Genomic DNA, 27,102 nt, shown 5'->3' with positions numbered 1-27,102 from the left:
ATATATTCTATTATTAAAATAGGATAATGTTAAGCATGATTAATGTTTTAAATTAAATATATGAAGTCCTAAAGTTTATAATATAGCTTTAAATGTTGATTTTTATTCCAATACATTGATCCAGTTTTTGTTTTGTATATAAAACAATAGTTTAAAGAACTTAAATCTTAATGTTTTGGTTTTATACCCCGGAAAACAAAATAAATTATTCTTTTTTTGTTATTTTGAATTCAATTTATCAAGCATGAATCAGAGAAATACTGGTTATCTCTATAAAATATTAAAAAAACTATGGCTTGCTGTGTTTATCTTTTCTGTACGTTTAAGAAAATTTAATTGTTAATTTTAAGAATGTTACTATTTGCTTATATCAATGTAATTGTTACTAAGCTTGTTATTTATATTACAGGTAATTTTAAGGACTATGTGAGTTATATGTTATTATTATATCATTTCAATTGTTGTTGATGTTTATTTAAACAGAAGGCTTCCTAAGATTAATGTAAATAGAAAGAGGGTGTGGCGTATGACGCAAACACTTTTGTTTAACAATAGAACACGCGTGGTGAGTCAAGTTAAGTGGAACACAGTGCACACCTTACAAGAAGAGCTGCCTGTTGAGAGTTAAAGCAGTTGTATCGCGATTGTGGTTACTTAACGTTAGTAGGTACTATATTGTACCAGCGTACGACTATTGTGATTTACTATTAATAACGTTTCAAATCGTGAAGTAAACCTTCTTGTTCTATGTAAGTACGCGTAATAAACAATAATATATATTTTTTTCCAGCTTCATGAATGTTAGGTACATGTTATGTTAATTATATTCTTAGCGGTATTTTTAAAAATCGTATTTTATATTCTTTACTTTAGAAAGTTCATTTAAAGTGTAATGATAATGAATTTTGTATTGAATGTCAGACTAGTTTCGGGTATGACGTCGTGGAGATGGTGTATAATTTTAGGAGTAAATACTGGAACAGGTTGCTTTTACTTACTAATTTTTTTTTGTTAACTATGAAGAATGGTGTTGATGTAAGGCCTATTTTAGCTGCAGGAAGATCACAAGCAATGTAAATATAGGATAAAATCTAATTTAGTGGTTTCTGCCAAAAAAAAATCAACTCTACTTTTTCACGTTTATTGGTGCAAATTACATTTGTCCTGGAGGGAGCACAGTTACACCTGGGTACCTGCTTCATTTTATACTCTTATGTGGTTAATTGTTCCTTATTTCGTATTCAGTTTATATCAGAGTTTTATAATACATATTTTCAAAATCAAAAATATTTTGGTTATTATTATTTGCATAAAAATACAAAAAATATTCCTTTATTTTAGTATCATATATAAAATACAACAGGATATGCAATAAGGAACTATTACTATTCATTAATCACAAGCTCACCGTCTACAATCCGTGCATCACAAAAGGGCTCTATGGTGTATTCAGGCTTCAGGCCCCGCGGTCAACGGTCAAGAAGTAATTACTTATCACCAGAGTGCGACAACAATTTACAACATTCCTATCTATTAAAGTAATATATGTGCTTCTTAGTAAAATAATTTCCAGTAACAATATCTATCAAGTTTTGAGTACTACTTTAATAGTGGGTTCAAGTTACAACACCAAATTTGTATCAGTACGGTGTTGAAAGTCAGCCATTAAATTGTAATTAAAATGTAATAGCTGATTTTATCACTGTCGTATAGTAATTTTTCCCCCATAGAATTTTGACAGTTAACTATAGTAAAATAAATTTATCTTTGATAAATTATGATTATATTGTTAAGTAGCTAGTAGATTGTGGATAGTTTTCATTATGTTATACATTAAAATGCTATCAGATTTCAAAAAGTAGCTTCGTAAAAATATTACCAACGGCGTATTACGTTAAAATTCACAATTAGGCCTACGCCACGTATTGAATGACGACGATAGTGCGTGATGCTAATTGCCGAGCGCAGTGGCCCAGATAACGCCGCGGTCGCATCTGGGTGATAAGGCGACGGTTAGCCACTGCCTTCTGTCGCGTGGTGGTGAAAGAACAACTCATAGGCGGTTCAGAACCCAGGAAGGACAATTTCCGCAAGTGAAAAAAACTTTAACCCGGTGAAGCACATTTGCCTCAACAGCCAGCAGCTATACCTAACCTATTTTTAAACATTTCTAATGATTTTATATTTAATTTGTAATTTTTTTTTATTTTTCTAATAAAATGTTTGGCACGTTTTTTTATTAGCCTCGAGCAACCTTGCTCGCTTTTGACGTATTAACGTCTTATAAGTCGACGAACGCCGGCTGCACGCACGAAAAAGCACGATTCATTGTCACGTTCCGCCTGAGCCGAGCGTGCAAGAACCGGCCAACCACCGTGCGAGAAAATCTTCTATCAACCACCGTGCGAGAAAATCTTCTATAACATCAAACAGGTTAAGGCGAGCTTTTTAAAAGCAGCAATTTAAAAAATTTGATATATTTGTCCAATTTCGTCATTTAAAATTAACAATTTATTGACATTGATTTGATTTCAGTTTATTTCTATCTATAACTAATTGTTTGTGATTATATTTAAACAAATTATTTAAATTAAATTTGCAAAAAAAACTGTAAATAATATTTGAAAATTAAAAAGTATGCAATTTTTCCATCAATGTTTTTATCATGACGTTATCCCGTAAAATTATCGTCCGTAAACCGACTTTACAGACAACCCCCTCTTCAAGTGCATACATGCGGCATGGATAGCTTCCGAAGTAACCACGCATGATTTGGAAACTGCCCAAGTTATCCGAGTAGTGTTTGCTCACGAAAATCATTTTTAAGAATACGCTAAGTGCGGATGAGTAGTTCTGCGTCCGTATTTAATTTTCAAACTGTGTTTTTTGGGAGAATGGCAATGGCTAAAACGTGTGTATTCAGAATAGCTATCAGGCATGAGACATCCGGTGCAGATTCTTGAAAGCAGTCTTAGGGACTTGCACTGCACCTTCATCTTCATGATGGTGACCGCTGAAACTTCATAGTTGGCCTAATCACGATCTGAAGACTGCCTTGCGCTTAGGGGGTAGCATCAAAAGTTGGTGAACACTATATTTTTTGGAACATGATAGTTCGTTATGTTGACTATAATGTAACTTGCTTCAGTGGGTAGGTTGCACACACTGGGAAAAGAAAGAAGAAAGGCCAGTCGGAAGGAAGCGGAAGAAGCTGGAGGGCGTGAATGGGAAAAAGGGGGGGGGGGGGGGGGGGGTGCGAAGAGGCAGACGTGCATCGACCTGCGCGGGTCGCTGACCTCCAACACAGCGCTGTACCAGGCCACGCCCACAGCCAAACACACTGGACGCAGGGGTTACCAACTTTTTAGCAAACTGCGTACCACTGGACCTTTTTTTTTTAGAGACGTTGGTGTTCCACCAGGCCTGCTTTATCTTAATGCTGGGATATGACAGATGAAGGTTTCCAGCACTTCTTTATAACACAATATATTTATAATTTTTCGTACCTTCAAACGTCTGTGAAAACAGCCACTGATTTAAAAGGTTCTAAAGGTGAACTAATTTAAATAAGGCTAACGTGAAATTCGTATGCGAAATAATTTTATATGTAAAAGCAAAATATGTGTGTATAACTTTTAAAAATCTCTGAATATTTATGTTACTATGTAACGAGTATTAAAGCATAACAAGCTTAAAAATTCCGTCCAGCACATATGATCATTATTTAATTTTGAATTAGATTAAAATTGAAAAGTTTGAAGTAGCTCAGGTAAAAAAATAAACTTTGATTGTGTTAACATTATTTAAAGCACATTTGCGAGGGGAAGTCCAACTTTATCTAATGGAGAAAATTGGAAGCCATTTTTATGTCCAAAATTACCCCCCCCCCCCCACATTATATATCTTAATATATATAAATCCAGTGTCCTGATGTTTGTTTCCAGTGAACTCTTCACCAAATCAACCGATTTCGATGAAAATTGGCATTTATGTGTAATTTTTTCCAACTTGAGAGATAGGATAGTTTTTATTTCGATTAATGGTCTTAATAATTTATAATTAATAGTAAACTGTTTATCAATGTTGATTGGCGTTTAAGCCCGGGAAACAGTGGGTACTTCGTCTCCATAACAACGTTGCGTGTATTGTTGTATTAAGTTTTTGTCAAAATTAATTAATTTTATTTCATTTATTATAACTGTAAATAAGATATTTGGTCTCATTTTCCCCCATTAATACAACCGTGCGAAGCCGGGTCGGGCAGCTAGTATTGTATATATATCCATCTAGATCACAAAATATATTGTATATACATATAAATATAACTAAACGTTATATACAATTATATCGCAATGTGATAAGAGACAATAATTCTACAGTGTGATAGGGTATTAAGGAAATGTGCCTTCAGTAATAGCTAAACCGTGGGAGAGGACAGGCGGTGGTTCGAACGCAAGTTTCCTCTAAAGAAAGTCCAATGTCTTACTACAGCTGCACCACGTCCCCTAGTAGCAGCCTGGGTGGAACACGTTAGCTCAGGTTGCTGGAAAGTGAAATAAATTGGGCAGGTCTAGCAGTGGAGAATTCTCAATAAAGATCATTAATATTATTTCGTCTTCGTCCCACCGGTTTATAAGCCGTCAAAAATATTGGTTGGTAGGAAAAATTGTCTCGGGTTCTATTCCCAACCGTGTCAATTTATCATTTGCGGGAATGTTCCTTCCGCAGTGGCGAGACTTTTAGAGGAGCGCTGACCATCTTGAGGAGCTCATGAGAGAGTAGCATATCAGCGTACGGTCCTACTACCTGGTTACTACTATGCACAATACAGTAATCTGGCGTACAAACTTCTCGTTGTTAACACTATTTGAATAGTGGATATGATAATTTACCCGCCACTATGATTTGTTTTAAATCTAAAAAAAAAAAAAACACTTCTAAAATATACCTTTAACTTTAATTAGACGATGACACACAAAAATGATAAGCATAGTGTTTCTTAGTTTCTATTCGAAGCCAAATTTCACAGAAATGTGAATCAGTTTTACAGTGACAGACACATTGCTATATGCCAGCATGCCTAGTAGTTCGTCGCTAGTTGGGTTCCGTCAGCAGAAGCTGATAAAGCAACACGGGTAGTCACAGGTAGGTCACGTGACGACGTGGCAAGCGCCGCGGCCGGGCGTTGTGGTAACTTTCAGCAGTTTCTTGTGGGAGCTTCTTTCGCTCAGCCCGCAGTGCAATACAGGCGGCGTGGAGGCGGGCACCCCAAAATAAACCCGACTAGCCGCGCTTCCAGTGGCGAGCCCAGTATCTAGGGCAGTGGCCAGTAGCGAGGGGCAGTGACCAGTAGCGAGTGCCGTGACCAGTATCTAGGGCAGTGGCCAGTATCGAAAGCAGTGGCCAGTAGCGAGGGAAGTGTTCAGTAGCGAAGAGAGCGTCTCACTCTAGCACAGAGGTTCGTCATTGATTCGAGTTAAACATCGTTGTGAGATCCATCACCACTACTTCTCCTCGTACTAACTTTGAACGCATGCGCTGTGGTCAGCTGCGGCCAACCCACTTCCCTACCCCACAAACAAGATACCGCAGTCTTGCAGTTTAGAATTGTAAATGATACGTTTAATTTGGTGTATACGAGATGGCCGCCAATACTCGACCACTTACGCAATGTGCATAGCTTCAGAAGAACAGTAGCGTAGCCAGGATTTGTTTATTTGGGGGGTGGGGGTTAAGAAGCATGGTCCCCCTCCCCATTTAAAGTGTGTGGGGGGGGGGGGGTTGTTCCCCCGAAAAAATTTGGTTTTTTAAATGTAAATTAGTGTTTTTTGAGCAGTTTTCGGTACTTAACTTTAAATATTGTGATGGTAAAAATATTATTAAATTTTTAATAAAAAATTGTTTGAGTGATGAAGTAAGAAATTAATTAAAGATATTTTAATCAATCCAAGTGCCTTGTCCACGTCCACTCAAAATCATAAATCATGCTCGAAGCTCGACAATATAAAAAAAAGGAATAAAAATGGTTGGGTTTCGGCAGAACTGGCCTATTCCCGGAAACAATTAGCTTTAGCTTGAAGAATTACCCAGTCACCACCTGCTTATAATTACCGCGCTGGTTAAATACAGTAGGTGTAAGATATTTGAAAGCTTGGGACCCGTCACGGCGTCACAACCTTATAGCTTCTGCTCGCGACAGGGGTAGGGGAAGGGAAGGAGAATCGGTAGGGCTCGCTTACTCTTCCCCTCCAGTGCAGTGGCCGGTGATAGCAGTAAGACACCCAGGTTTTTAGCTAACCGGCTTTCAGATAAGAAAAAAAATGGGGTTAAGGGTGGGGGGTTAGAACCCCTACAAACCACCCCCCCCCCTTCCCGGCTACGCCCCTGCAGAAGAAACCACGCAATACAAGAGTCTAGCGACAGCAATGCTACCTTCCTGCAACTGGCCGCAAATGCCGATCCTTTCCGAAGTTAGCCGATCGGGAGCGCCTACCCCCTGGATGTTTTTTTATTTTTAAGCGCGCGTTTTTTCTCTCCAGTATAAAAATGCCACATAGACTGTTTAGTGGATGGTTGGTTATATTAGGTAAGTATAGCTACATTAAAATTACTGTAAAATCATTTTATGGTTGCTTAGCAAATAACTTTTTAATATGTAGCTATCCAGCGCTAGGAAACAGTTTACATGATTTCACAGTATCTTTAATGTAGCTATCCTAACCAAATCAACCGTCCACAAAGTTTTAAAATATTTATAATGTAGCTAACCTAACCTAATTGACCATTAGTTATCATGTCCTTACCTAAAAATTACAATTTAATTAATAAATATACTTTTATTTGCATTCATTATTCAAATATATTTATTACTTTTGAAATGTTACGTGATCGTATTTATTTTTACAAGTAAAAAAAAAGTTTGTTCCTGCCGGGATTCGAACCGTCAACCTTACGTTTAGTTGATAGCGCCGCTGAGCGCTCAGCCACGAGGCCACATTAGCTGATTAGAAGTTTCAGATGAGATATATGATCGTGCCGCCGGCCCCGGAACGAGCCTGAGCGGTGCGGCAGCCGGCCCCGGAACGAGCGTAAGCGGTGCGGCAGTTGCAGGAAGGTAGCATTGCTGTCGCTAGACTCTTCTCCACGCAATCTGTTCAACATTACATAGTCATACATGTTTATCAGAAGCATCAAGAATGCGTCGAGGGTGGATTACAAGGCCTGTTTCCGTAATTTGTTTTTAAACTATTTTTAGTAGAGTGAAAATGGCTAAAACGCGTGTTATAAAAATTATTTTTATGCGTGAAACGCCCGTTACAGATTCTTGAGAGCACTCAAGAACTTGCATCACATCTTTATCTTCATTTCCACGCCAGATAATGTTATGGTCACCTCTCAGATATGAAAATTGTCCAATGCGTGTCGAGAAGTCTTCGTGCTAGTTAAAAGAACCTTGCGCTTAGAGGCGACACCTTGCTGGAAGCACCAGCGAGCGTCGAACTTGTGATCCCGCTTCGCTAACACGAATACAACCCTGGCTAGTCTGGTCTCTTAAATGTGCACTGATCAGTTGCTTGTATGCCGTATCGCAAACCAAAATAGTGTAAAACCAGGTAAAATTCGAGGCTGGATGATTTTTGTCTATAGTAAAATCATCATGCAAGATAACGCTATATATATATTTTTTGTAATAGGCCATCAGTCTTGGCAGGTTGGTCATATCTGACAATAGCATGCACAGCCTCTGCGCCGTAAAGCCCTTCCGTAACTGTACGTTGTATGCTTTGCAAGGACCATTTTCATTCAGGGTCGCAAATGTGTATAGTGAAAGTAGCATGTTCAGTCTCCCACTTGATTTTATTGCAAGGGTGGAAGATGTTTTTTGGTCCTGACTGTACTTGTATCTGAATAGTATTTATCTGCTCAGTGAAATATTTGTCAGTCGATGTTCACGTGACCTCCATGATTAGTGTCTAGGGCCAGGAAAGGTTTGTGAACAGCCCCGGGAACTCTTAATCGTTTCCAAGACACTTTTAAAGCGTTGAGCCAGTGGGAAAGTGACATCTGCTGGTAAACTTGTAAACGAGAGTGGCAGAGGCCGAGTGCTGAGGCGCGCTCCGTGATGTCAGAGCCGCCGTTACAACACGCGCCAAATATAGCCGGGTGACTTCTCGCCTTTCCTCACCGCGGCGGCCCTGTGTCGTGTGTCGTGGGCGGCCGGACAGTCTCCCGGGTCTGCACCAACCACCGTCTCTGTGTCATCCGCATTCACAGCTCCGTTACAAATCATTTTTGACGTGACAACGTCTAATAAATCGATGAACGCCGGCTGCGCGCACGAAAAAGTGTCCCGTAACGCACATTGTCCCGTTACGCTCATTGTACGCTTGCGCCGCATCTATCTCTCTTCCACTCGATTGGAACAACCATCGATTTGACCTTTTTTCGAGGCACATTAAACTTGAAACACTCCCATTCGTTTCCTGCTTTTCCTATCATCGTCCTATCCTTAACAGAATAACACAGATTGGAATAGGTTAAATAGCAAAATTTATAAAAGTTAAAGTTAAAAAATTCTGTTCGTTTAAGTAATAAACACATTTGAATTAATTATTTCAAATACAAGTAAATTTATCAATTAAATTGTAGATTTCATTTCACTCCTTCTTTGTATCCATACAAAATAGTGATAATTCAATAAAAATGATTCAATTTTATTCATAAAACTATGCAATCATTTCATCAATGTTTTTTTATAACGTTGTCACGTTAAACTATCGTCCGTAAACCGACTTTACAGACAACCAATTTAAAAAAAAAATCTTTTTTTGTTCTTCATAATATGATTATTTTGACTCTTTAACAACATCCTAGTCTTTGAGGAAATCATTACATGTGTTTTTAAATAAAGGGTGCGAAACAACAAGCTTACACCGTTAGGTTGGAGTCCTTGCTTTTTTCATATTGCACTCTTCAAAGATCGTGATTTTTTTATTGCACGTGCCTGTCTGATGTATTAAAAATAATTAATAGTAAAGCCAATTTGTGTGTGTTGCATTATAAGGCCATTTGTGTGAATTAATACAGCGATTTTATGAGCCAAAGAAGGTCATGATTGTGAAACATCTGGATTAACCTAACATTTTTAAGACCATCAACAAACACACTCTTTAGACACTAATAAAATCTTATGAAAATCATTAACTATATTTTATGAGTATCAAGACACGTAAATACAAATTAGATAACATATGATGGAAATGTGTTTTTATTAAAACGTATAAATGTGTAGAAGAGACCTAGATCCTGAACCCAAGAAATTATTAAAATACGTAGATCATATCTTTTGGAAAATAACTAAATTTCTTGTCTTATGATGTGTGGTTGGTAGTGTCGGAATCATTAGTGACCTATTTAAGAGAGAAAAAAAATCACGTGTAATGTGGGAGTGAAATCTCTGTTTACTTCTATACTCGGGAAGGAGGGCGTTCAGGAGTGGGGCGCTCGATGGCGTGCGTGCACCGTTGCACATTCGCATACATGCTCGCTCGCAGTGGCGTAGCCAGGATTTGTGTATGGGGGGTGTTAAGAAGCATGGCCCCCCCCCCCCCGTATTAAAGCGGGGGGTCCGGGGGTCCTCCCCCGGGAAGATTTGGATTTTAAGGTGTAAAATAGTGCTATTTTAGCAGTTTTCGGTTCTTAAATTTAAATATTGTAATGGTAAAATTTTTATTAATTTTAATATGAAATTTGTTTGAGTGACGAATAAGAAATTAATTAAAGATTTGGTGCTAAGGGGGGGGGGGGGGTTGAACCCCCTAAACCCCCCCTGGCTACGCCCCTGCTAGCTCGCACGGCTCTGCGCGCGAAGAAGTCTCACTTGTAACGTGACGTGACCCACCGCTCGGTCGGCGACACCGAGGCGTGAGCGAGCTAGCACATCGGGCGACACCCCGTCATCCCGGGGCGACTGAAATGCTGCCCCTTGGATGGGCAGCCCATCAGGATTTTTCTGACAGTGGTTAGTTTGTAAAGTGACCTAACCTATCCTAACCTAACATAACCTAACCTGACCTGACCTGACCTGACCTGACCTGACCTGTCCTGTCCTAACCTAACCACTGTCAGAAAAATCCTGAAGGGCTGCACATCCAAGGGGCAACAATTCAGACAACCTTTCAAAAATACTACTGTCAGAAAAATCCTGATGGGCTGCCCTTCCAAGGGGAACAATTCAGACAACCCTTCAAAAACACCACTGTTAAAGATATCCTGATGGGCTGCCCTTCCAAGGGGCAGCATTTCAGCTCCCCCGACACCCCGACACCCCGACATGCACCCGGCCCGAAGAGGACCGCCGGAACGACTGGATCAACTCCATCCCAACGTCTCCAGCTGTCAGCGGCAATGGCGGCTCCAGGAAGACCTCTCTGGCAGGGCTCTCACACACAGGAGGATGCAGTTAGTAATCATGACATTGCCAGAGGGGATACTCACCAAATATATGGTCTCAAATACTGAAATTTAGTATTTTCGCACAAATTTTGATTGAAAGAAGTGTTTAGCACACTAACGAAAGTATTTAAGTTATCATTAATATTCCCGACAAAGAAATAAGTAAAACTTGGGCTCGGAAGGGGCTATCGCCCCCTGCGCCCTTCCTCTGGAGCCGCGCTTGGTCAGCGGACGGGGCGATGTGATTGGGCGGGGAAAACGGGATCACGTGATCCGATATCCAAGAAATTTAATTTTTATGTTTCCGTTTCCGTTCTCGTGCTTTGTAATGGAATAACAAGACTTCGTGCGTTCCGCCGTTATCTTCTGGCACACCCTGGAGGTGAGGCGATGCAGATTGTCGGTGTTGGTGGTGCGGGGTGGGGACAGGAAGTGGCGACGCTGCAGCGGATGTCCGACCACTCCTTCAGCAGCGAGGCGCGACGCCTCGCGAGCACAGCGAGCACCATCCAGCACCACCCAGCACCGTACATCCACCAGTCGCGCAAAAACAGCACCACCTTTCCCAGCGATTGCCCTTGCAGGGGAAGAAAAAAGTTTTTTATTAATTTTAAAGACCGTCATGTACAGGATTCGTAAGTCTCCTTAATATCCTCAAAAAGCCCTTAATGTATCTTTGAGTAAGGGCCATAAAAGTTTTAGATTGAACTAAGAATCATTAAAAACTCCTTATTAAAGACCGATAATATGCAAAGTAATGGACAAAGACGTGATTGCTTCCGCACAGAGTTAATGTGTTTCATAAGCCGACAGTAGACGCATACCTGAAAGAAACTCAACCAGTCACGAAACCCAGACTATTCTACAGTTTTTAGACACGCAACTAGTCCCTCCATGTGTGTAGAATTTTTTTTTTTTGCCGTGGTACATATGTAGCGAAGAGACACGAGTGTTTGACAGCGTGGTAACATTCGAGGCTGTTTTAAAACTTAAGTATTCGTATAAATTTTCTCCTGAAGGCTTGGTCTGTAGATCTCTGCTGTTTCGGATAGCCTTCACAGCTGTCTACTTACTCGAGGAGTGGTCAGCAGATCTACTCTTTTCTACTAGAAGTCAGGTTGGCCTCGATGTATTTTGACTACTCTGTGACCAGATGTTCCCACTGCGTGTCAGAATTAATCACCGTCCAATCGCACACAAATATCAGTTTTCAGTTCAGCCTAGTAGTCAAACCGAACGTGTAAACACAGCTACCAAGTGCTAGCAAGCTGCTGATCTTACTAGCATTTAAAAAAAAGCCACCCGATTTTACGCGGGACTCGAACACAGAATCTCTTGAATCGGAGATTGCTAGCCTTTTAACTGCATCAAGACGTTAATTCGTTCGGCTGCTGATCTTACTAGCATTAAAAAAAAGCCACCCGATTTTACGCGGGACTCGAACACAGAATCTCTTGAATCGGAGATTGCTAGCCTTTTAACTGCATCAAGACGTTAATTCGTTCGGCTGCTGATCTTACTAGCATTAAAAAAAAGCCACCCGATTTTACGCGGGACTCGAACACAGAATCTCTTGAATCGGAGATTGCTAGCCTTTTAACTGCATCAAGACGTTAATTCGTTCGGTTTGCATACTTACTGCTAGATGCATCATGGTCGTGATTTCTTTAACCCTATTGGTTCATTCTCTTTTATTTCCGAGTAGATGGCTTGGGTTCGAGTTCCATTTCGTCCATGCGTGTTTTAAAACTGGGCTGGTCTGCAAGCCGTCCAACACCAAACCTTCCAGCGCAATGCAGGAACGCTAATATCATCTACACAGTAGTAAATACATGCTCGTAAATCTGTAGTTTCCAAGAACTAGGACATCTCCGAATTCTGTGTCGCATAACGCCAGCTTTTCCGCAGGGGTGGTTTCTGAGAACAGATGGGGTAGCCTAGCCCCCTTTCTGCGAAGAGCTTGGATGGACGGGAATCCACCCCCTTCCCCCCTCTAACTCGACGAATAGAAATATCGTGTAAAGATTCCCGAGAACTGACGCATTGTAAAAACTTTATACACGTAATCAGACTAACAGGAAATTCCCAATGTATTATATTTATTTTAGAGACAACTTGCAGTTTTTGGCCGATGTCTTTTGGAAGGGTTGTTGTAACATATACTGTTTAAGTGATGAACGTGTCATATTACTTTTGAGCTGAGTAAAAACACTTTTAAATGAAGGCATCTTTATGGTGCGATGCATAAAATTAAAAATTTGGCTTCGCTTAGTTTAGATCTCTGGCGTTCGGTCGCCTTTAGCACAGTGTTATCGTAGAGGGTGGTTGATTTCGAGTGGAACTTACCTGGCGCCGGTTTCGCGTTCCGAAAAGGACTTTGGCTAGAATACCGGTATGGCAAACGTGATTTCGCTTTTGTCTTTTTTGTTTCTCTGTATCACTCCTTGCGATGCTGGGGCTGGTTACCTTCCATAGACCACGGTCGAGTATTCCCGGGTCTTGTTTCACTGTCCAGAGACCTTACTGTGGAGCAGACCAGGATGTGAGAGGCAGGGCCGGCGCGTCCAAGGCACCGTGCACGGGTCTGAAAATCGTACTGGTGGCGCTGCGTAGTGTTTCTTTTCGAAACAACTTGAGGGACTGCCGCGCGTGACCTGCCTGCCTCTCTCCGAGACACGCAGCGCGCTGACAATCAGTTGGTAATCATGTGTGATATAGAAACTACATGTGGTTTCCTACCGATTAAAAATAGTAACCTCGGTGAGAATAAATTATCGAAAGGGAAAAATATTTGTATCAGTGGCCATGTGAATAATGTAAAGGAAATAAAGAGAGGTGACGTTTCTCTATTAAAAGCAGAAGTGATTCGGCAAACGTCTGTTAATCTGCCACCGTACCTTGTCATTCTTGAAGTATTTTATTTCCTTACGTTTATACTTCAGTGCCTATTGTTTAAATGTTAATGTTTATTTAACCGTTCATTTGTTTTCGTAGGTTGAAGGCGGAAGAAATATTATAAACAGAAACTGCCCATGCCCGGCAGGACTTGGATGCGACTGTAAACACATTGCTGCAGTTATTTACTATGTTAAAAATGAACAAATTACTTCGAAGACTGACATTCCACAAACATGGGGAAAACCATGTTCCACTAGGGCTGCGAAAGAAAAGTATTCAAAGGGAAAGCGAATAAGTGAAATATTTCCTAAAAAAGAACTAAAATATTCTGTAGCCGCTTCTTTAGAATTGGATACTCTTGTTAATATCGCTTGTCCTCTGTAGTATCAAATGTTACAAGCAGAAAACAGAACAGAAGAGGAACGTGACTGTAAAAGTGTAATTAATTATTTGTTATAATCAGTGGAAAGCTCAGTAGTGCTAGATGAGTGTAAAAATATAACTAAAGAAATCCTACAAAATCAGTGTAATAGTTTGACAACAAAGTCAGCGTTTAGACCATTGAATGAGGGCGAACAGTCATTCTACGAAAACTATGCGAGTGTTAGTAATGAGAAGGCACTCAATATTTCTGTAGCGACACGGAAGCAGGCAGAATGTTCAGAATGGTTCACTGAAAGAAAACTCCGCATCTCGGCGAGCAACAAGGCTCATCGCATAAAAGTAAGAAGAGAAAGTTTTGACTCGTTAGCCAATACTTTTTTGGTAGAGTCTAACAAAATTCTAGTTGGTGTAGCCGCTAGAAATGTGAAATACGAAAAAGACATGGAATCTGAAGCCATAGGCCATTATCAAAGGACATATGATACGAAAGTTCCTGAGCTCTTGTCATAACGTGTCTTATACGAATTAAGGCAGACTTGCAATGGAATAGAAGCTTGAGTTGACGATTCACCCCAATCAATTGTACAAGAAAAAACAAAATCGCAGACAATTGTTTCATTTACATCCGTCTGTATTGCAACTTCATGTTTCTTAATAGCAGCACTCGTTGAACATTCATAATCTATAATATATACATAGCTACTGTTTTTTAACCTTTTCGCGGATCTTTCATACCTCTCGGAAGCGTGTGATGAGGCAGTTGTCTTTTTATAGTTTTTTTTTGTAAATAAACTGGGGACGTATGCAGGATTGTTAGGGTGTCCTGACCTTTTGTTTCCAATAAAGTGAACACTGCATATTCTTGAGGTGTGTTGGTTCCCAAGGTGAATTATCAACACTGAAATAAAAATGTAACTTTTACCAAATAATACACTAATAGCCTCTATATAAATAACAAATTAGTAAATGTACTAAAATAAAAGTAAAATGATAGAGTAGTGCTGGCGAATATTTTTCTTAAAACCTCCGCAAGTTCACGAATCGTATGCAAAAAATATAAAACTGTAAAAGCAAACATTATTTTGTTGTTTTATGTTATATAAATGTTTATTTATTTAGAAAAAAAAAATGTTCAAAGCACATAAATTTGACCACTTTCATGCAAAACTCGGAATAATATTTTCAAATGTGTTTCACAGAGCTTACATTTACTGTCGCAGCTACAGATGCTAGGCATAAAAAAATGTAAATAAACCATGTGATTACCGTGATATTTAACATAATTTTAGCATACTTTGTGCAGAAATTAACTGCTTTTATAGCATTATATGCCTACATATTGTTTAACTTTGGCATATAATAGTTTATAAGCAGTGTACACCTACTTACTTTAGTCTGCGTACCGCTTGAACCCACAACTTTCGTCGTTGTTCTTCAGTTTTCCGCTTTGGAAATGAATAAAACACTATATCATCAGATTATGTGTTTCTGTACGCATTACTACACCCAACCACACAGCAATTTGTGTTACCTTTCCGCTTTTTAAATACATTCATATTGCTAGTCGTTTTGAACTGTTTAGAAGTGACACACTAGCGATGCGCAGTTACTCAATTCCTGCCGTCCCGCAGTTAGTTACACCGTTTGCCGCCAGAGTGGCACGCACGGTGCCTTGGCAACCGCCTAGGGCGCCTAGTAGCTGGGGGCGGCGCAGCATGACACATAACAGCTCATATAATATGTTTAACGATTATTGAAAGTAGATGAAAATGGATTTTTGTAACAGTTTGGAATGTTTATATTGATATAAGTAATTATTTAGTCAACGGTGGCCTGTTTATGATTTGTAATTAGTAAAAATGTAAAAAAAAAAAAAAACACAAGCCTGCTTACATTTGATTGTTGACAAAATCTTAGGCTTACGTGATGTATTTTGAGGGAGGGAAATTTTTTGGGGTGTCCGGGGGGGGGGGGGGGTGCATATAGTTTTTTTCGCCTAGGGCGCCAATTTTCCTTGCACCGGCCCTGGTGACAGGTAGTGTCGTGTTACCTGGGTGTGACTTGTTCCAGAGCCGCCATGTCTCACTCCGTCGTGATCACCAGGACAACCACCACGTCGAGCGGCACGGCCGTCTTCCTCAACACCGGCTACATGTCCAGCTTGGGCGGAATCCTCAAGTTCTTCCAGACCGTGAGTTCACTACGCGCCTCCGCCGCTCCATGATCTGCGCGCATTCCAGCCTTTTATTTGGGGCTCGCACCACAACGCTGAAATACCACAATGCCGAACGTACAATAACGCCGAATGCCAAATTGACTACAACGCCGACAGCTAGAAAACTGTTGTGTACCACAACGCCGAATTACCACAACGCCGAATTACCACAACGCCGAAATACATTAACGCCGAAAAATGTCATTGCAAGACTGCCACAAAGGTTAGGTTAGGTAAGGTAAGGTTAGGTTAGTCTACGTTAGGCTAGCCTAGGCTAGGTTAGGTTAGGTTTTGGTATTTCGGTGTTAAGATACATTTAAGAAACACACACAAATTCATTCAGTTGTTTTTCATTTTGCTCCTGTGCCCCCCCCCCCCCCCCACCCAACCACGCAACAACATTTTTCGGCGTTACTGTATTTCGGCGGTGTGGTACACAGCAACTTTCTAGCTGTCGGCGTTGCGGTCAATTTGGCACTCGGCGTTATGGTATTTCGGCGTTGTGGTAACGACCCGCTTTTTATTCAGGGGACCGGGCCAGCCTGTAACACAACGAGAAGTGTACAGCCATACGGGATGACTCCCCAGCTGCAGTCGGTTACCTAACCCGCAAAGTGATTGTGCTTCCGTGGAATTACACACGCCGCATTACTTGTTGCGTTCCCAAGTGGTTACCTACACTGTTATAAATCACAGATAACGCAGGAAGTTTTTAAAGTAAAGTTCTTCGAAGTTACATGTATCTACATCTTCTTAGGAAAATACATACTCTGGTTGCGGAATTCCAAGTTATTCGTTCCGTTTTAAACACATGACAAAACCTTCGTGTCGGAGATACAAGAGAATTTTCAAGTTTTTTTTGACGTGATAACGTCTTATAAATTGATGAACGCCGGCAGCACGCACGAAAAAGTATGACTCATTGTCACGTTCCGCTTGAGCCGAGCGTGCAAGAACGGGCCAACCACCGCGAGAAAATCTTCTATAATATCAAACAGGTTAAAGGCGGGCTTTTTAAAAGCGTTAATTTAAAAAATTTGATATGACGTAATCACGTAAAATTATCGTCCGTAAACCGACTTTACAGACAACCCCCCCCCCCCCTTTTTTTAAATCAAGGTTTTGGTCAGTGCACCAATACGCCAAGATGATTGTTGCGAGTCCGTGTCGGGATGAAGTGAACTCAGTCCCGCATAATCGAGAGAAGCCTAAGATGTACATCAAGTTCTGTCCCTGCCCGAAAACGCCCGAATATTCACCTTCGGCCAACCTCGGGATTTGTTTTATTTCTGCGCAGGAAAAATGAATTCACATATTAAAAGTGGTTTGTTATGTTAGCTACATTAAAACACTTTAAAACACTATGGACGGTTAGTTAGGTTAGTACAGCTACATTAAAATAAACAGAGAAATATAAATAAATAAATATATATAAATATATATATATAAATGAAGCCGAGGTTGGCCGAAGGTGAATATTCGGGCGTGTTCGGGCAGGGACAGAACTTGATGTACATCTTAGGCTTCCCGTGTAATGGACGGAGCTGTGCTGGACGCAGGGGGCCTGAAGCAGCGCGGGGAAGTGTGTCACGAGACACAAGGCCCCGGAGGAGCGGCCGACAGTCGTGGTGACGTCACCTGGGCCCAGGGCCGCCTCGCGAGACAGCATTTGGTAGGAGTTTATAGTCACTTTCGCCAACATTAGTGGACATGCCAAACGTATTGGTGTGCCATAATGTAACTTATTGTAACAATCCTAGCTCTCGGCATACGGCATTTGGTAGCAGTTTATAGTCACTTTCGCCAACGTTACTGGACATGCCAAACGTATTGGTGTGCCATAATGTAACTTATTGTAACAACTTTTTAAGCTCTCGGTATACGGCATTGAGACGCATTTTTTTGTAAATCCATTTTTGATGCATATTTTAGTTTACCAAATATATTCCGGGTGTTTTCACTATCATAAATGTCGGTCTTCAAGGGCGAGGAAATAAATTTTTGTTGCCCACATCCCTCAGTGAACGTATGTAGCTGAGATGTTAGTTTCTCTTCCTTTTAATCCTGGAAGGGAAACCTCGGTGGCGTATGCCGCGCCCCGCGTGGAAGAACACAGTTCGTGTTGTCGGTTAGAGAATCACGTGACTTCAGAGGCCTCCAGCAACACCTGCAAGAACATTGCCCGGCGGGCGTTACGCGGATGGTGCTGGAGCGAGTCGAGCACAGAACAAGGAAGGAGATACAGAAGTGCGACTCTTACAGTGGAAACGTGCGACATGTGTCGCTATCTGTTGGGTGGGCCCAAAACTACTAGCAAAAAAAAAACTTGGGATATTGTTTCCAGTTCATAGTTTTATGTTATTAATGTTAAATTATCTACTTTACTAATTTCTGAGAAAAAAGTTATTTCAACTGTGCGAAGAACACTTAATGTTGTTTTGTAATAAAAAAGCCATGTTAGGCTATATATAAATGATTAGGAATTGGAAACATTTCTTATTTGCCACACCACAAAATATGTAGCTACCAAAAGTGTGAATTAATTTTAACTTTTTTTTTGTCTGATAATACCTTGAGCATTACTTCTCACAATCAATGTAGCCATGTCAGCAATATACAGTGTATGCTACTATCCAGCGGACGGGACCAAAAATACTTCAAAAATCTATGTCTCAGTTTCGGCAATTACAGTTTCTCCCCAATGGAGTTCGTTGACTGGCGACCCGCCTGCCTGGCCACGAACAAGGCAGACTCCTCTGCCCCAGCCACACCTGGCCGCTCTCTCCCCTCTGTCACCTGTCACCTGTCACCTGTCGGCGAGACGTCACCTCAGGTTCCAAGCCACAAGCAGCCCCCGACGAGCACAAAACTACTTGCTTACTTAAACGCTTTGCTGTCGCTTTCATTGCTAAACACGTTACGGGGTTGAGACAATAATTGTAAAAAAAATTGTTAGCAGTGTCTTTAGTTTTTTTTTTTGATTATGGCTTCCATTGGATCTACTTAATGCGCAGAGATATCGCACAAGACACGCCATTTATAATTATAATGACAATCAATCAAACAAAACGATTGGTATTTGCAGGCGCGCGAATCGGTAGGATTCACAAGGGGACCTCGCGGAAATTTCCAGGGAGGCCCGCGTGGGGTTGTTTAACGGACACGTCATCTCTGGTGCCTGTATGTTGTACACTGCCCATATATGTTGTACACTGGCCCCATATATGTTGTACACTGCCCCATATGTCGGCCTACATGCATGCAATACGCAGGAAACTTTAAAATATACAGGAAGTTTTTCCACGAGACATAGTTTTGACACCCAACCTGTTTTACATGTGCAAGCAGACAAACCCCCCTTAGTAGTGAAGGGCTTCTAAATTACAGCCCCCCCCCCCCCCCCGCCCGGGGATATACGCCTATGCGTATTTAATGTTCTATGTTGCGAAACCGCAACTGACGCCGTCGTGAGAGTGTTCGCCAGTCGGAGGGGCCCTGGGCGTGACGTCACAGCTCCGCCCGGCCGACGACCTTGTCCTACTTGCGGTGACGTCACTCAGCCCGAGGCACCGAGGCATCCCCCCTGACCCACTCGCACGCGGTGTGCATTGTGGGACACACACACCCGAGCCTGGCAGCTGCGGCGTGGCCAGGGTTTCCCACCACGGCCCACCACAAACCACCATTCGGCACTTTTGTAATGAAAAATACATGACAAAATAATAATAATAATAATGCAGGCTCTATGGTGATCTATTCTATAGTCGTTACTATGCCATATTTCAAGACCTTTTTCAGAAGCCGACTAAAAGGGGAAGGGAACATTTTTCAAGCTTAAACTTCTTTCGTAGGGGAGGAGGGTTCATGGGGCCATACAACTAGTAAGCAATAAAAAGCGATAAAAAAATTATTAACTAAAAATTATTAACTAAACATTTTTTTTAGAACTTTAGTTTGGATTGGTTTTAAATTTTCTGTAAATCCAGGACCTTGCTCCATGTTTTATTTATTTTTTCCACTTCAGAAGGGGGAACAGTTGCCCCCTTAGCCCCACATAGGATAAACCCATGTTTTGGGGAGTTTCTGGACCTCCAGCTAACCCTCCCACCTCTTTTGGTGCTAGCCTGTTGCTAATCACCAGGGAGAAATGTGTGGCACAAATGAGCATGTAGGTGATTTGTATGTGTATTTTTATAGTATTTATGGGATATGGGTCATTACCACAACGCCGAAATACCATAACGCCGAATGTCAAAATTGACCACAACGCCAACAGCTAGAAAACTGCTGTGTACCACAACGCAGAAATAACAACTGAATGAATTTGTGTGTGTTTCTTAAATGTACCTTAACGCCGAAATACCACAATCAAACCTAACCTTACCTAACTTAACCTAACCTAACCTAACCTAGTGTAATATAACCTAACCTAACTTAACCTATCCTAGCCTAACCTAACCTAGCCTAACCTAACCTAGCCTAACCTAACCTAACCTAGCCTAACCTAGCCTAACCTAACCTAACCTAGCCTAACCTAGCCTAACCTAACCTAACCTAGCCTAACCTAACCTAGTCTAACCTAACCTAGTCTAACCTAACCTAGTCTAACCTAACCTAACCTTTGTGGCAGTCCTGCAATGACATTTTTCGGTGTTAGTGTATTTCGGCGTTGTGGTGCGTCCCCATGGGATATTATGTGAATCTTCTCCGGAATACTTTGTAAAAAATTGTATGTATATTTATCACACTAATTTGAGTGTGTTATAAGAAAATACAAATTGCAACAAATATTCCACAAATCTATAGTCTCTCTCCTATGTTTAGAAAAAATTTAAATTCATGTATTCAATTTAATGTACAGTATTTCCGTAAAGTCAAGGCGCAGTTATGAAAGCTTGTTGTTAACAGTGTGTGGGAAGAACTAGAATATTTTTTCGATGTGTGTAGGGCAACAAATGGAGGTCACATCGAACTGCACTGAACAGGCACGCAAACTTGGAGAGTTTACCGTTTATTTGGCGAAGATTTCACATTTCTATCGATCTTGTTACTTTGCTTTCCTTTGACCGGTCGAAAGTTCAAAAGTGCACCGTGACTTTACGGCACACTGAATTAAATTCAGTGAATGTTAATTATTTAGCATCGATTTAGTACCTACCGAAATGTATGTAGTAAACAGGTTGTAAATAATATTTGTATTTTTTTGATATTGCAACTGTTATTAGTAATTAATTTTTATATTTTTTTGCCATTGGTACATTTTTCAAATGCACATATACATGCTGATTATATTTTTATTGTTCCTGGTAGTAAGACATGCTTATTACAAATTATTATAGTGTAAATGTGGATATGTATCAGTCAGATTTTGTTTTGGTGAAGTAAGTGTCACCAAACAAGTGTGTGAAGTATTTGTTTACAATTGTGCTATCTTTATGAATTAACAGAGTTCATAAAAAAATATAAACAGAAGTCTCTTGTCTTAAAAAACAAATTCGGCCTATAAATAAAACCATTTAATCTTATCCCATTGGCTGACACAAAGGCTGGAAACCTGGTAAGCGTGGTGTATTGTATTAAAACTGAGAGTGTGGTTGGTTGGATGATGACAAGTTGTTGGCGTGGCGATGTTGCAGGTTCTGGGTGCAGTGTGCACTGGCCTCGTGGGCTACTATGTGGACAGGGACGCCTACGGCATCGTGTTCATCCCACGGATCTTCTTCCTGCTCATGGCCGTGACTTTCCTCATTACTACGTTCTGCATCCTGCTCTCCAGCTTACTGTCCATATCCTCGGCATCCATACTACCAAAGACACTCTTTGTAAGTGTGTCTTTCTTATACCTAACTGAAAAAAATTGGTTGTCTGTAAAGTCGGTTTACGGACGATAGTTTAACGTGACGTCTTAACAAAACATTGATGAAATGATTGAATACTTTTATGAATAAAATTGAATCATTTTTAATGAATTATCAATATTTTCTATGGATACAAAGAAGGAGTGAAATGAAATCTACAATTTAATTGATAAATTTACTTTTATTTGCACTAAATAATTCAAATATGTTTATTACTTTAAAGAAGAGATAATTTTATCTATAACTTTTATACATGTTTGCTATTTAACTTCTTCCAATCTGTGTTATTCTGTTAAGGATAGGACCATGATAAGAAAAGTAGGATACAAATGGGAGTGTTTCAAGGATGATGTGAAGGAAAATGGCTTACCCAACACCAAGATGCAGTCAGAAATAATATATTTGCGCCACGGACTCTGCAGCAATACTAGGAGGAACGGGTTAGCAAAGAGCAATGGAAATGTTACATTGAAATGCATGAAAACAGAATTACGCCACAGACTCGGTCGCAATGCTAGGAGGTTCAAGTTAGCAAAGAGCAATATAAAATGAGAGTAACGGAACACAGCAAAACGGGACAATGTGCGTAACGGGACACTTTTGCGTGCGTGCAGCCGGCTTTCATCGATTTATTAGACGTTGTCACGTCAAAAAAAAAAAGAACATATTAGATTAAATAAAAAGCCTTCTTGTCTTTCTTCAGGAAAACCAAGTGTCTATGTGCCCCTGATTAAAGCGCCTGCCATTTGATAGTTCTTCACAGTGATGCTGCCATTCTCGTTTGTAAAATAGTACACCTGTATCTCTAATGATTTTTTTTTATAAAAATAAAATGTAGTTTTATTTTAAGCTGCTGAGCTTAAATGTATGAAGTTGGGATCACCATTTTGGTTTCCACATAATCCTTTTGAAATAGGTTTTTCTAAAGGTTTAGTACAATTCGGATAGTATAAGATCTCAACCTTCACTCATCTAATTTACAAAAGGAAAAATATTTTTTAGTAATCATAATGTATGAATAAACGTATTGTGAATAGGTTGCCTGATTATTTTTAATTAATTTAAATCAAGGCTTCCCTTGATAAAAATTAATGTAATTAATGTTTCTTATCTTTTTCACTTATTTACTAACCAAAATAAATCAATATCAATGTAGAGTATGAAGCATAAGGAACAAGAAAAATGTTGGGTTGTCTTATCTTTGTCTGGTCTTTACTATAGGGTTGTAAGGTATAAATAGGTGAGTTGATACCATATATTTTTACACTCATTTGTTTTCTTAATGAAATATATATCAAAATAAAGATAATTTTATCACGAACACGGTGGTATTAGGTTGACTAAGTAAAATCGGTCTATACTTGCGGTTGTTGCAATTTAACACATTGCGCGACAGAGAAACTTTGCACGTACTATGTTGTGCGATGGATAAGGACGCATTGTGATTACTTGTGCAGTACGAAAAAAAATAGATTTCTATGTTCTGTTGGGTCATGTTTCAACAAACATGACTTGATAATTACATGCAAAATTTGTGAGAAAATGTAGTATTATGCAGTAAAGTCCAAAAATCAGGTAGGTATGTAAAAACTTGTCAATATGGGTATTCAGTTAGTAAAACTTACATTTTTGCAAATTTTTGTTTTCAAAAGAAACATTACTGTTGAACTAAAACAATGGCCAAAGACATCAATTACATTTACCTGGTGAGCGGCTATGTCCCCCTAACCTTCTACTCTTACTGGAATCAAGTAGCCCGTTCCAGGGCTGCCTGCACTTGCAAAAGCGTGACTGTGAAACGGGTTTGATGTCAAAACTGTTGTGTAGAAAACTTTCTGTATATTTGAAAGTTTTCTGCTTATTGCATGCATTTAGGCCAAAATATGGGCATTATACCACATACAAGCACCGTATCCAGACCAGAGATGACGTGTCATTAACCTCATATCCAAAACTCTCATCCCCCCCCCCCTCTTTACCGGGAAATTTCCGCTGGCCCACTTTGCGGATCCTTCAGATTTGCGCTCCTGGCTGTAGTTAATAATAAAAAAATAAAAACATTTAATTTCAAAGTAAAGTTTTGCATTCCAATTTTCTTGATATGTAAAATAAACCGTTTTTATCCTTTTTTTCTTGATGGTTATATTACTTCCTAATGATTTAATTATAATTATTCTCTTTGATACAATACAAAAAAAAGATTTTAACCTTCCATGATTTTTATGTTTATTATGTGAAATGTTCTGTGATAACTTTGTTAAAATATAGTTATACAATGAATCAAATTTAATCAACAGTGTCGTTATTGTCATAATGCAATGTATTTAGTACAAAAAATTTCTAGAAAGGTGGATTAGTTCACCTTTAGTGTAATAAATGCAGAACCCAGAAGTTACTCTAGGTAATTTTTATAATGTGTATCAATCACATGCATTTAAGGTTGAAAATTGTACATGTAGTACTAATTAAGCTAGCAAAAAATATTGCACAAATTACATAAAAGCTGAAAATCTTCCACAATGCAGAAACACTCATATAATGTGAAATAAGATATTTATGGAACTCATTTTTAATATATACATATAACAAAATTTTCAACAGCCATGGAAAATTGCTTTTGGTTGTGTTGATAGAGTCAGTTGAAGTATGGCAATATTTATCGGTATTTTATGTTTCACAGGAAGTTATCTACCACCTTCTGGGCTTTGCATTGCTACTGGCTGCATCGCTTACACTCCTGATCAAAGTTGCAGATTACAAACGCTCATATATTTACGAGCCAATACTAGCTGCATCGGTAAGTTCACAGTATTATAAACTCAGTTTTTTGTCCTAGTTAAATTAGACAATTGCTGTACAGTTCTTATTATATTTCTAGTTGTATTAAAATTTTGTGTCAAAATTTTAGATTTGATTTTTTTTTTAATTTTTGGTGTTAATACAGCACTTACTCTAAGCTACACTGTTTATTTACTAAAGTTAATTTACACCTAATATTCAATAATAAATTTGTATTAGGTTTATGATATTTTTATAGTTGTTTGTAGGTGCTTATCGAAAGCTAAAAAAAATTGAACTTCAACAACTTTTGCCATAAGCATTTTTAATACTGTATATAGCGTTCTTGATGTTACGCAGTGGAAAATATTTTTCTATTATTGTTCTTGTCCTTTTAAATTCATATATAAGTGTCAAAATCGTGTAGTGTTTAACGTACTTCAGGCATTTTATGTTTGTGATGGGAAAATGAAAGCTTTGTTAATGCCTTGAATTGTGTTTTTTCCTTCCCACAGATTATCGGCCTGGTAAACTCAGGTTTGTACCTGTTCAGTACAATTCTTGCTTTCCGAAGCTACAGAGGGATCGGTATCTGAAGACTCGACAGAGTGGCATTTGAAATAAACAAACCTTTTGATGCTGCCAGGAAATTCGCAGCTACTGTTGTGTGTTTGCATTTTCTTCCTAAAATGAATTTATGATTTTACAATATTTTTATAAAATATGTATTTCATAGGAACTATTTCAGATTAATGTATTTTGAAATTGGAATATTTTTTTGTAATTTTTTATAACAGCCTTTTTACCAGTAGGTAAATCATGTTTTTAAAAATTTCTAATGTCATTAGAAATTATGGGATGTGTGAAAAATCCTGTTGCAGAGTTAGGTACAAGGAATAATGATTGGTTACAAAATTTTTAACACAATATTTTGATGAGATTTACTACTAAAGAAATATGTTAGAAAATTTCATCTCATTTTGGATGGTACGCTACATATATCCTTTTAGATCTTATAAAAAAAATTAAATTTATAACACTTTTTTTCCCCACAAGCTGAAAAATCAGAACCTTTAATTTGTTAACAATTCTCTAAGGTTAATTAAGTATTCTGAGTAAGATGTTTAGTTAAGTCTGAGCAGATACAAATGATTGAATTTAGCAGCTCACAGGTTGAAAGTCTGTTCATCCCTTTTGAGAATTTAGTGTTTTCTTTTTTCATCAGTTCAATTTTTTTGTCACCTTTATTTAGAGCTTTGTGAACTCTTCTGATTTTAGTTGAACCAGTGTGCTAATTTTTAATGCTTATATTAATGAAGTGACTACAAGAGCATAAATAATGTATTTGAGTGTATGAGAGAAATTAATTATAACTTATCCATTTGGAAAGAAAATAAAAGTTATTATAGAAGTAAAGTTAGCTTTGGCTAATGAGAATCTCATCAATACATACATGCTTCAGTGATATGTGTACGTAGGCAAAACATTGGTTTTTCCTATACTGCTAACAATTAGTAAAATTAAAGCTTAAGTATGACAAAACAAAGATATTTCCCAGATTTGTAACAGCTGGTTTGAAAATTTTGTGCCATAGACATTTCGTACAAAGACAAAACATGAAAATAAGATAAAAATGTATCTTTTAAAGATTTTTTAATGTTCATGTTGAAATTGCAATGAATGTGAAAATCATGCACAAAGACAGCATAATTTCGTAAGTGACACAAAAGCTTTTCCAGTTATCAAATGTTACTAATGCATAATAAATATTCAAGTTGTATCGTATTAAGTGTTTGCACGAAAATATCAGGTTCAACGTTCTGCATGTAACATGTTCGTGCATGCTGATTGGTCAAGGCAAAGAGTCATGAGTGTTGACATCTTAGATGTTGGGCCTCAAAAGTAAAAAAAAATAGCTTCTGTGTGGTTTAGCTGACACACTTGTCTCTGTAATCATTATTCGCTGTACAGTTTTATCATGACTATTGTAACACAGATGTGATTGTCTCACGGGTGTATGTTGGAGGTCTGTCATTATTTTACAGTAAACACGGATAAAATTTTACACTGTTTGAGTGGTTTAACTTTCACAGAATGAAGAGGGAAAAAGGTATTTTATTCATTTGTGTAATTAACTGCCAAAGTTACATTTTTAAAACATATTTGTGCAGTACCGAAAAGGAGATTTAAAATATTCTGCAGAGCTGAAAGGTTTTATTTTTAAAGGCAAGGGCACAGGCTACTTTATGGTATGGTTTCAATTGCCTTCAGAAATATATATATATTTTTTGCTTAGCTGCCGAAATAGTCACATTTTGCGAGTTTTTAAAAGGCAGCTAATATAAAATAAACTTTTCGTAAAGAAATTTAAGTGATATCATGTAGTAGCCTGTGGAATTTCCTTTAAAAAAAAAAAAAAAAAAAAAATTCATTTCCGTAAGCATTTAATTTTCTTTATTAGTACTCCAAAAAAAAAAATATTAAATGTAACTTTAGCAGGATAATTTTGCAAAA

At 38.8% G+C, this 27,102-nt stretch overlaps 1 protein-coding gene across 1 annotated transcript; it reads left to right on the top strand.

Moving 5' to 3' along the window:
* The first annotated feature begins 503 nt into the window (after window positions 1-503).
* LOC134530125 (uncharacterized) lies at window positions 504-26,653 on the top strand. The gene is made up of 5 exons (XM_063364737.1): window positions 504-749; window positions 15,808-15,928; window positions 21,589-21,774; window positions 24,491-24,607; window positions 25,104-26,653. The coding sequence occupies exons 2-5, from the start codon at window positions 15,815-15,817 to the stop codon at window positions 25,182-25,184; spliced, it is 498 nt and encodes a 165-aa protein (XP_063220807.1). The 5' UTR covers window positions 504-749; window positions 15,808-15,814; the 3' UTR covers window positions 25,185-26,653.
* The last annotated feature ends 449 nt before the right edge of the window (window positions 26,654-27,102 follow it).

The sequence above is a fragment of the Bacillus rossius genome, chromosome 3, assembly GCF_032445375.1.
Source record: "Bacillus rossius redtenbacheri isolate Brsri chromosome 3, Brsri_v3, whole genome shotgun sequence".
In the NCBI taxonomy this organism is placed as follows: Eukaryota; Metazoa; Arthropoda; class Insecta; order Phasmatodea; family Bacillidae; genus Bacillus; species Bacillus rossius.
Note: the sequence above shows the minus strand (reverse complement) of the source record. Positions and strands in the feature narration are given on the sequence as shown.

Excerpts from the sequence above, each read along its gene's own strand:
- LOC134530125 (XM_063364737.1), top strand. The coding sequence starts at position 15,815 with ATGTCTCACTCCGTCGTGATCACCAGGACAACCACCACGTCGAGCGGC. Across the intron at positions 15,929-21,588 it reads TCCTCAAGTTCTTCCAGACC|GTTCTGGGTGCAGTGTGCAC; the intron begins GTGAGTTCACTA and ends GCGATGTTGCAG. Across the intron at positions 21,775-24,490 it reads TACTACCAAAGACACTCTTT|GAAGTTATCTACCACCTTCT; the intron begins GTAAGTGTGTCT and ends TATGTTTCACAG.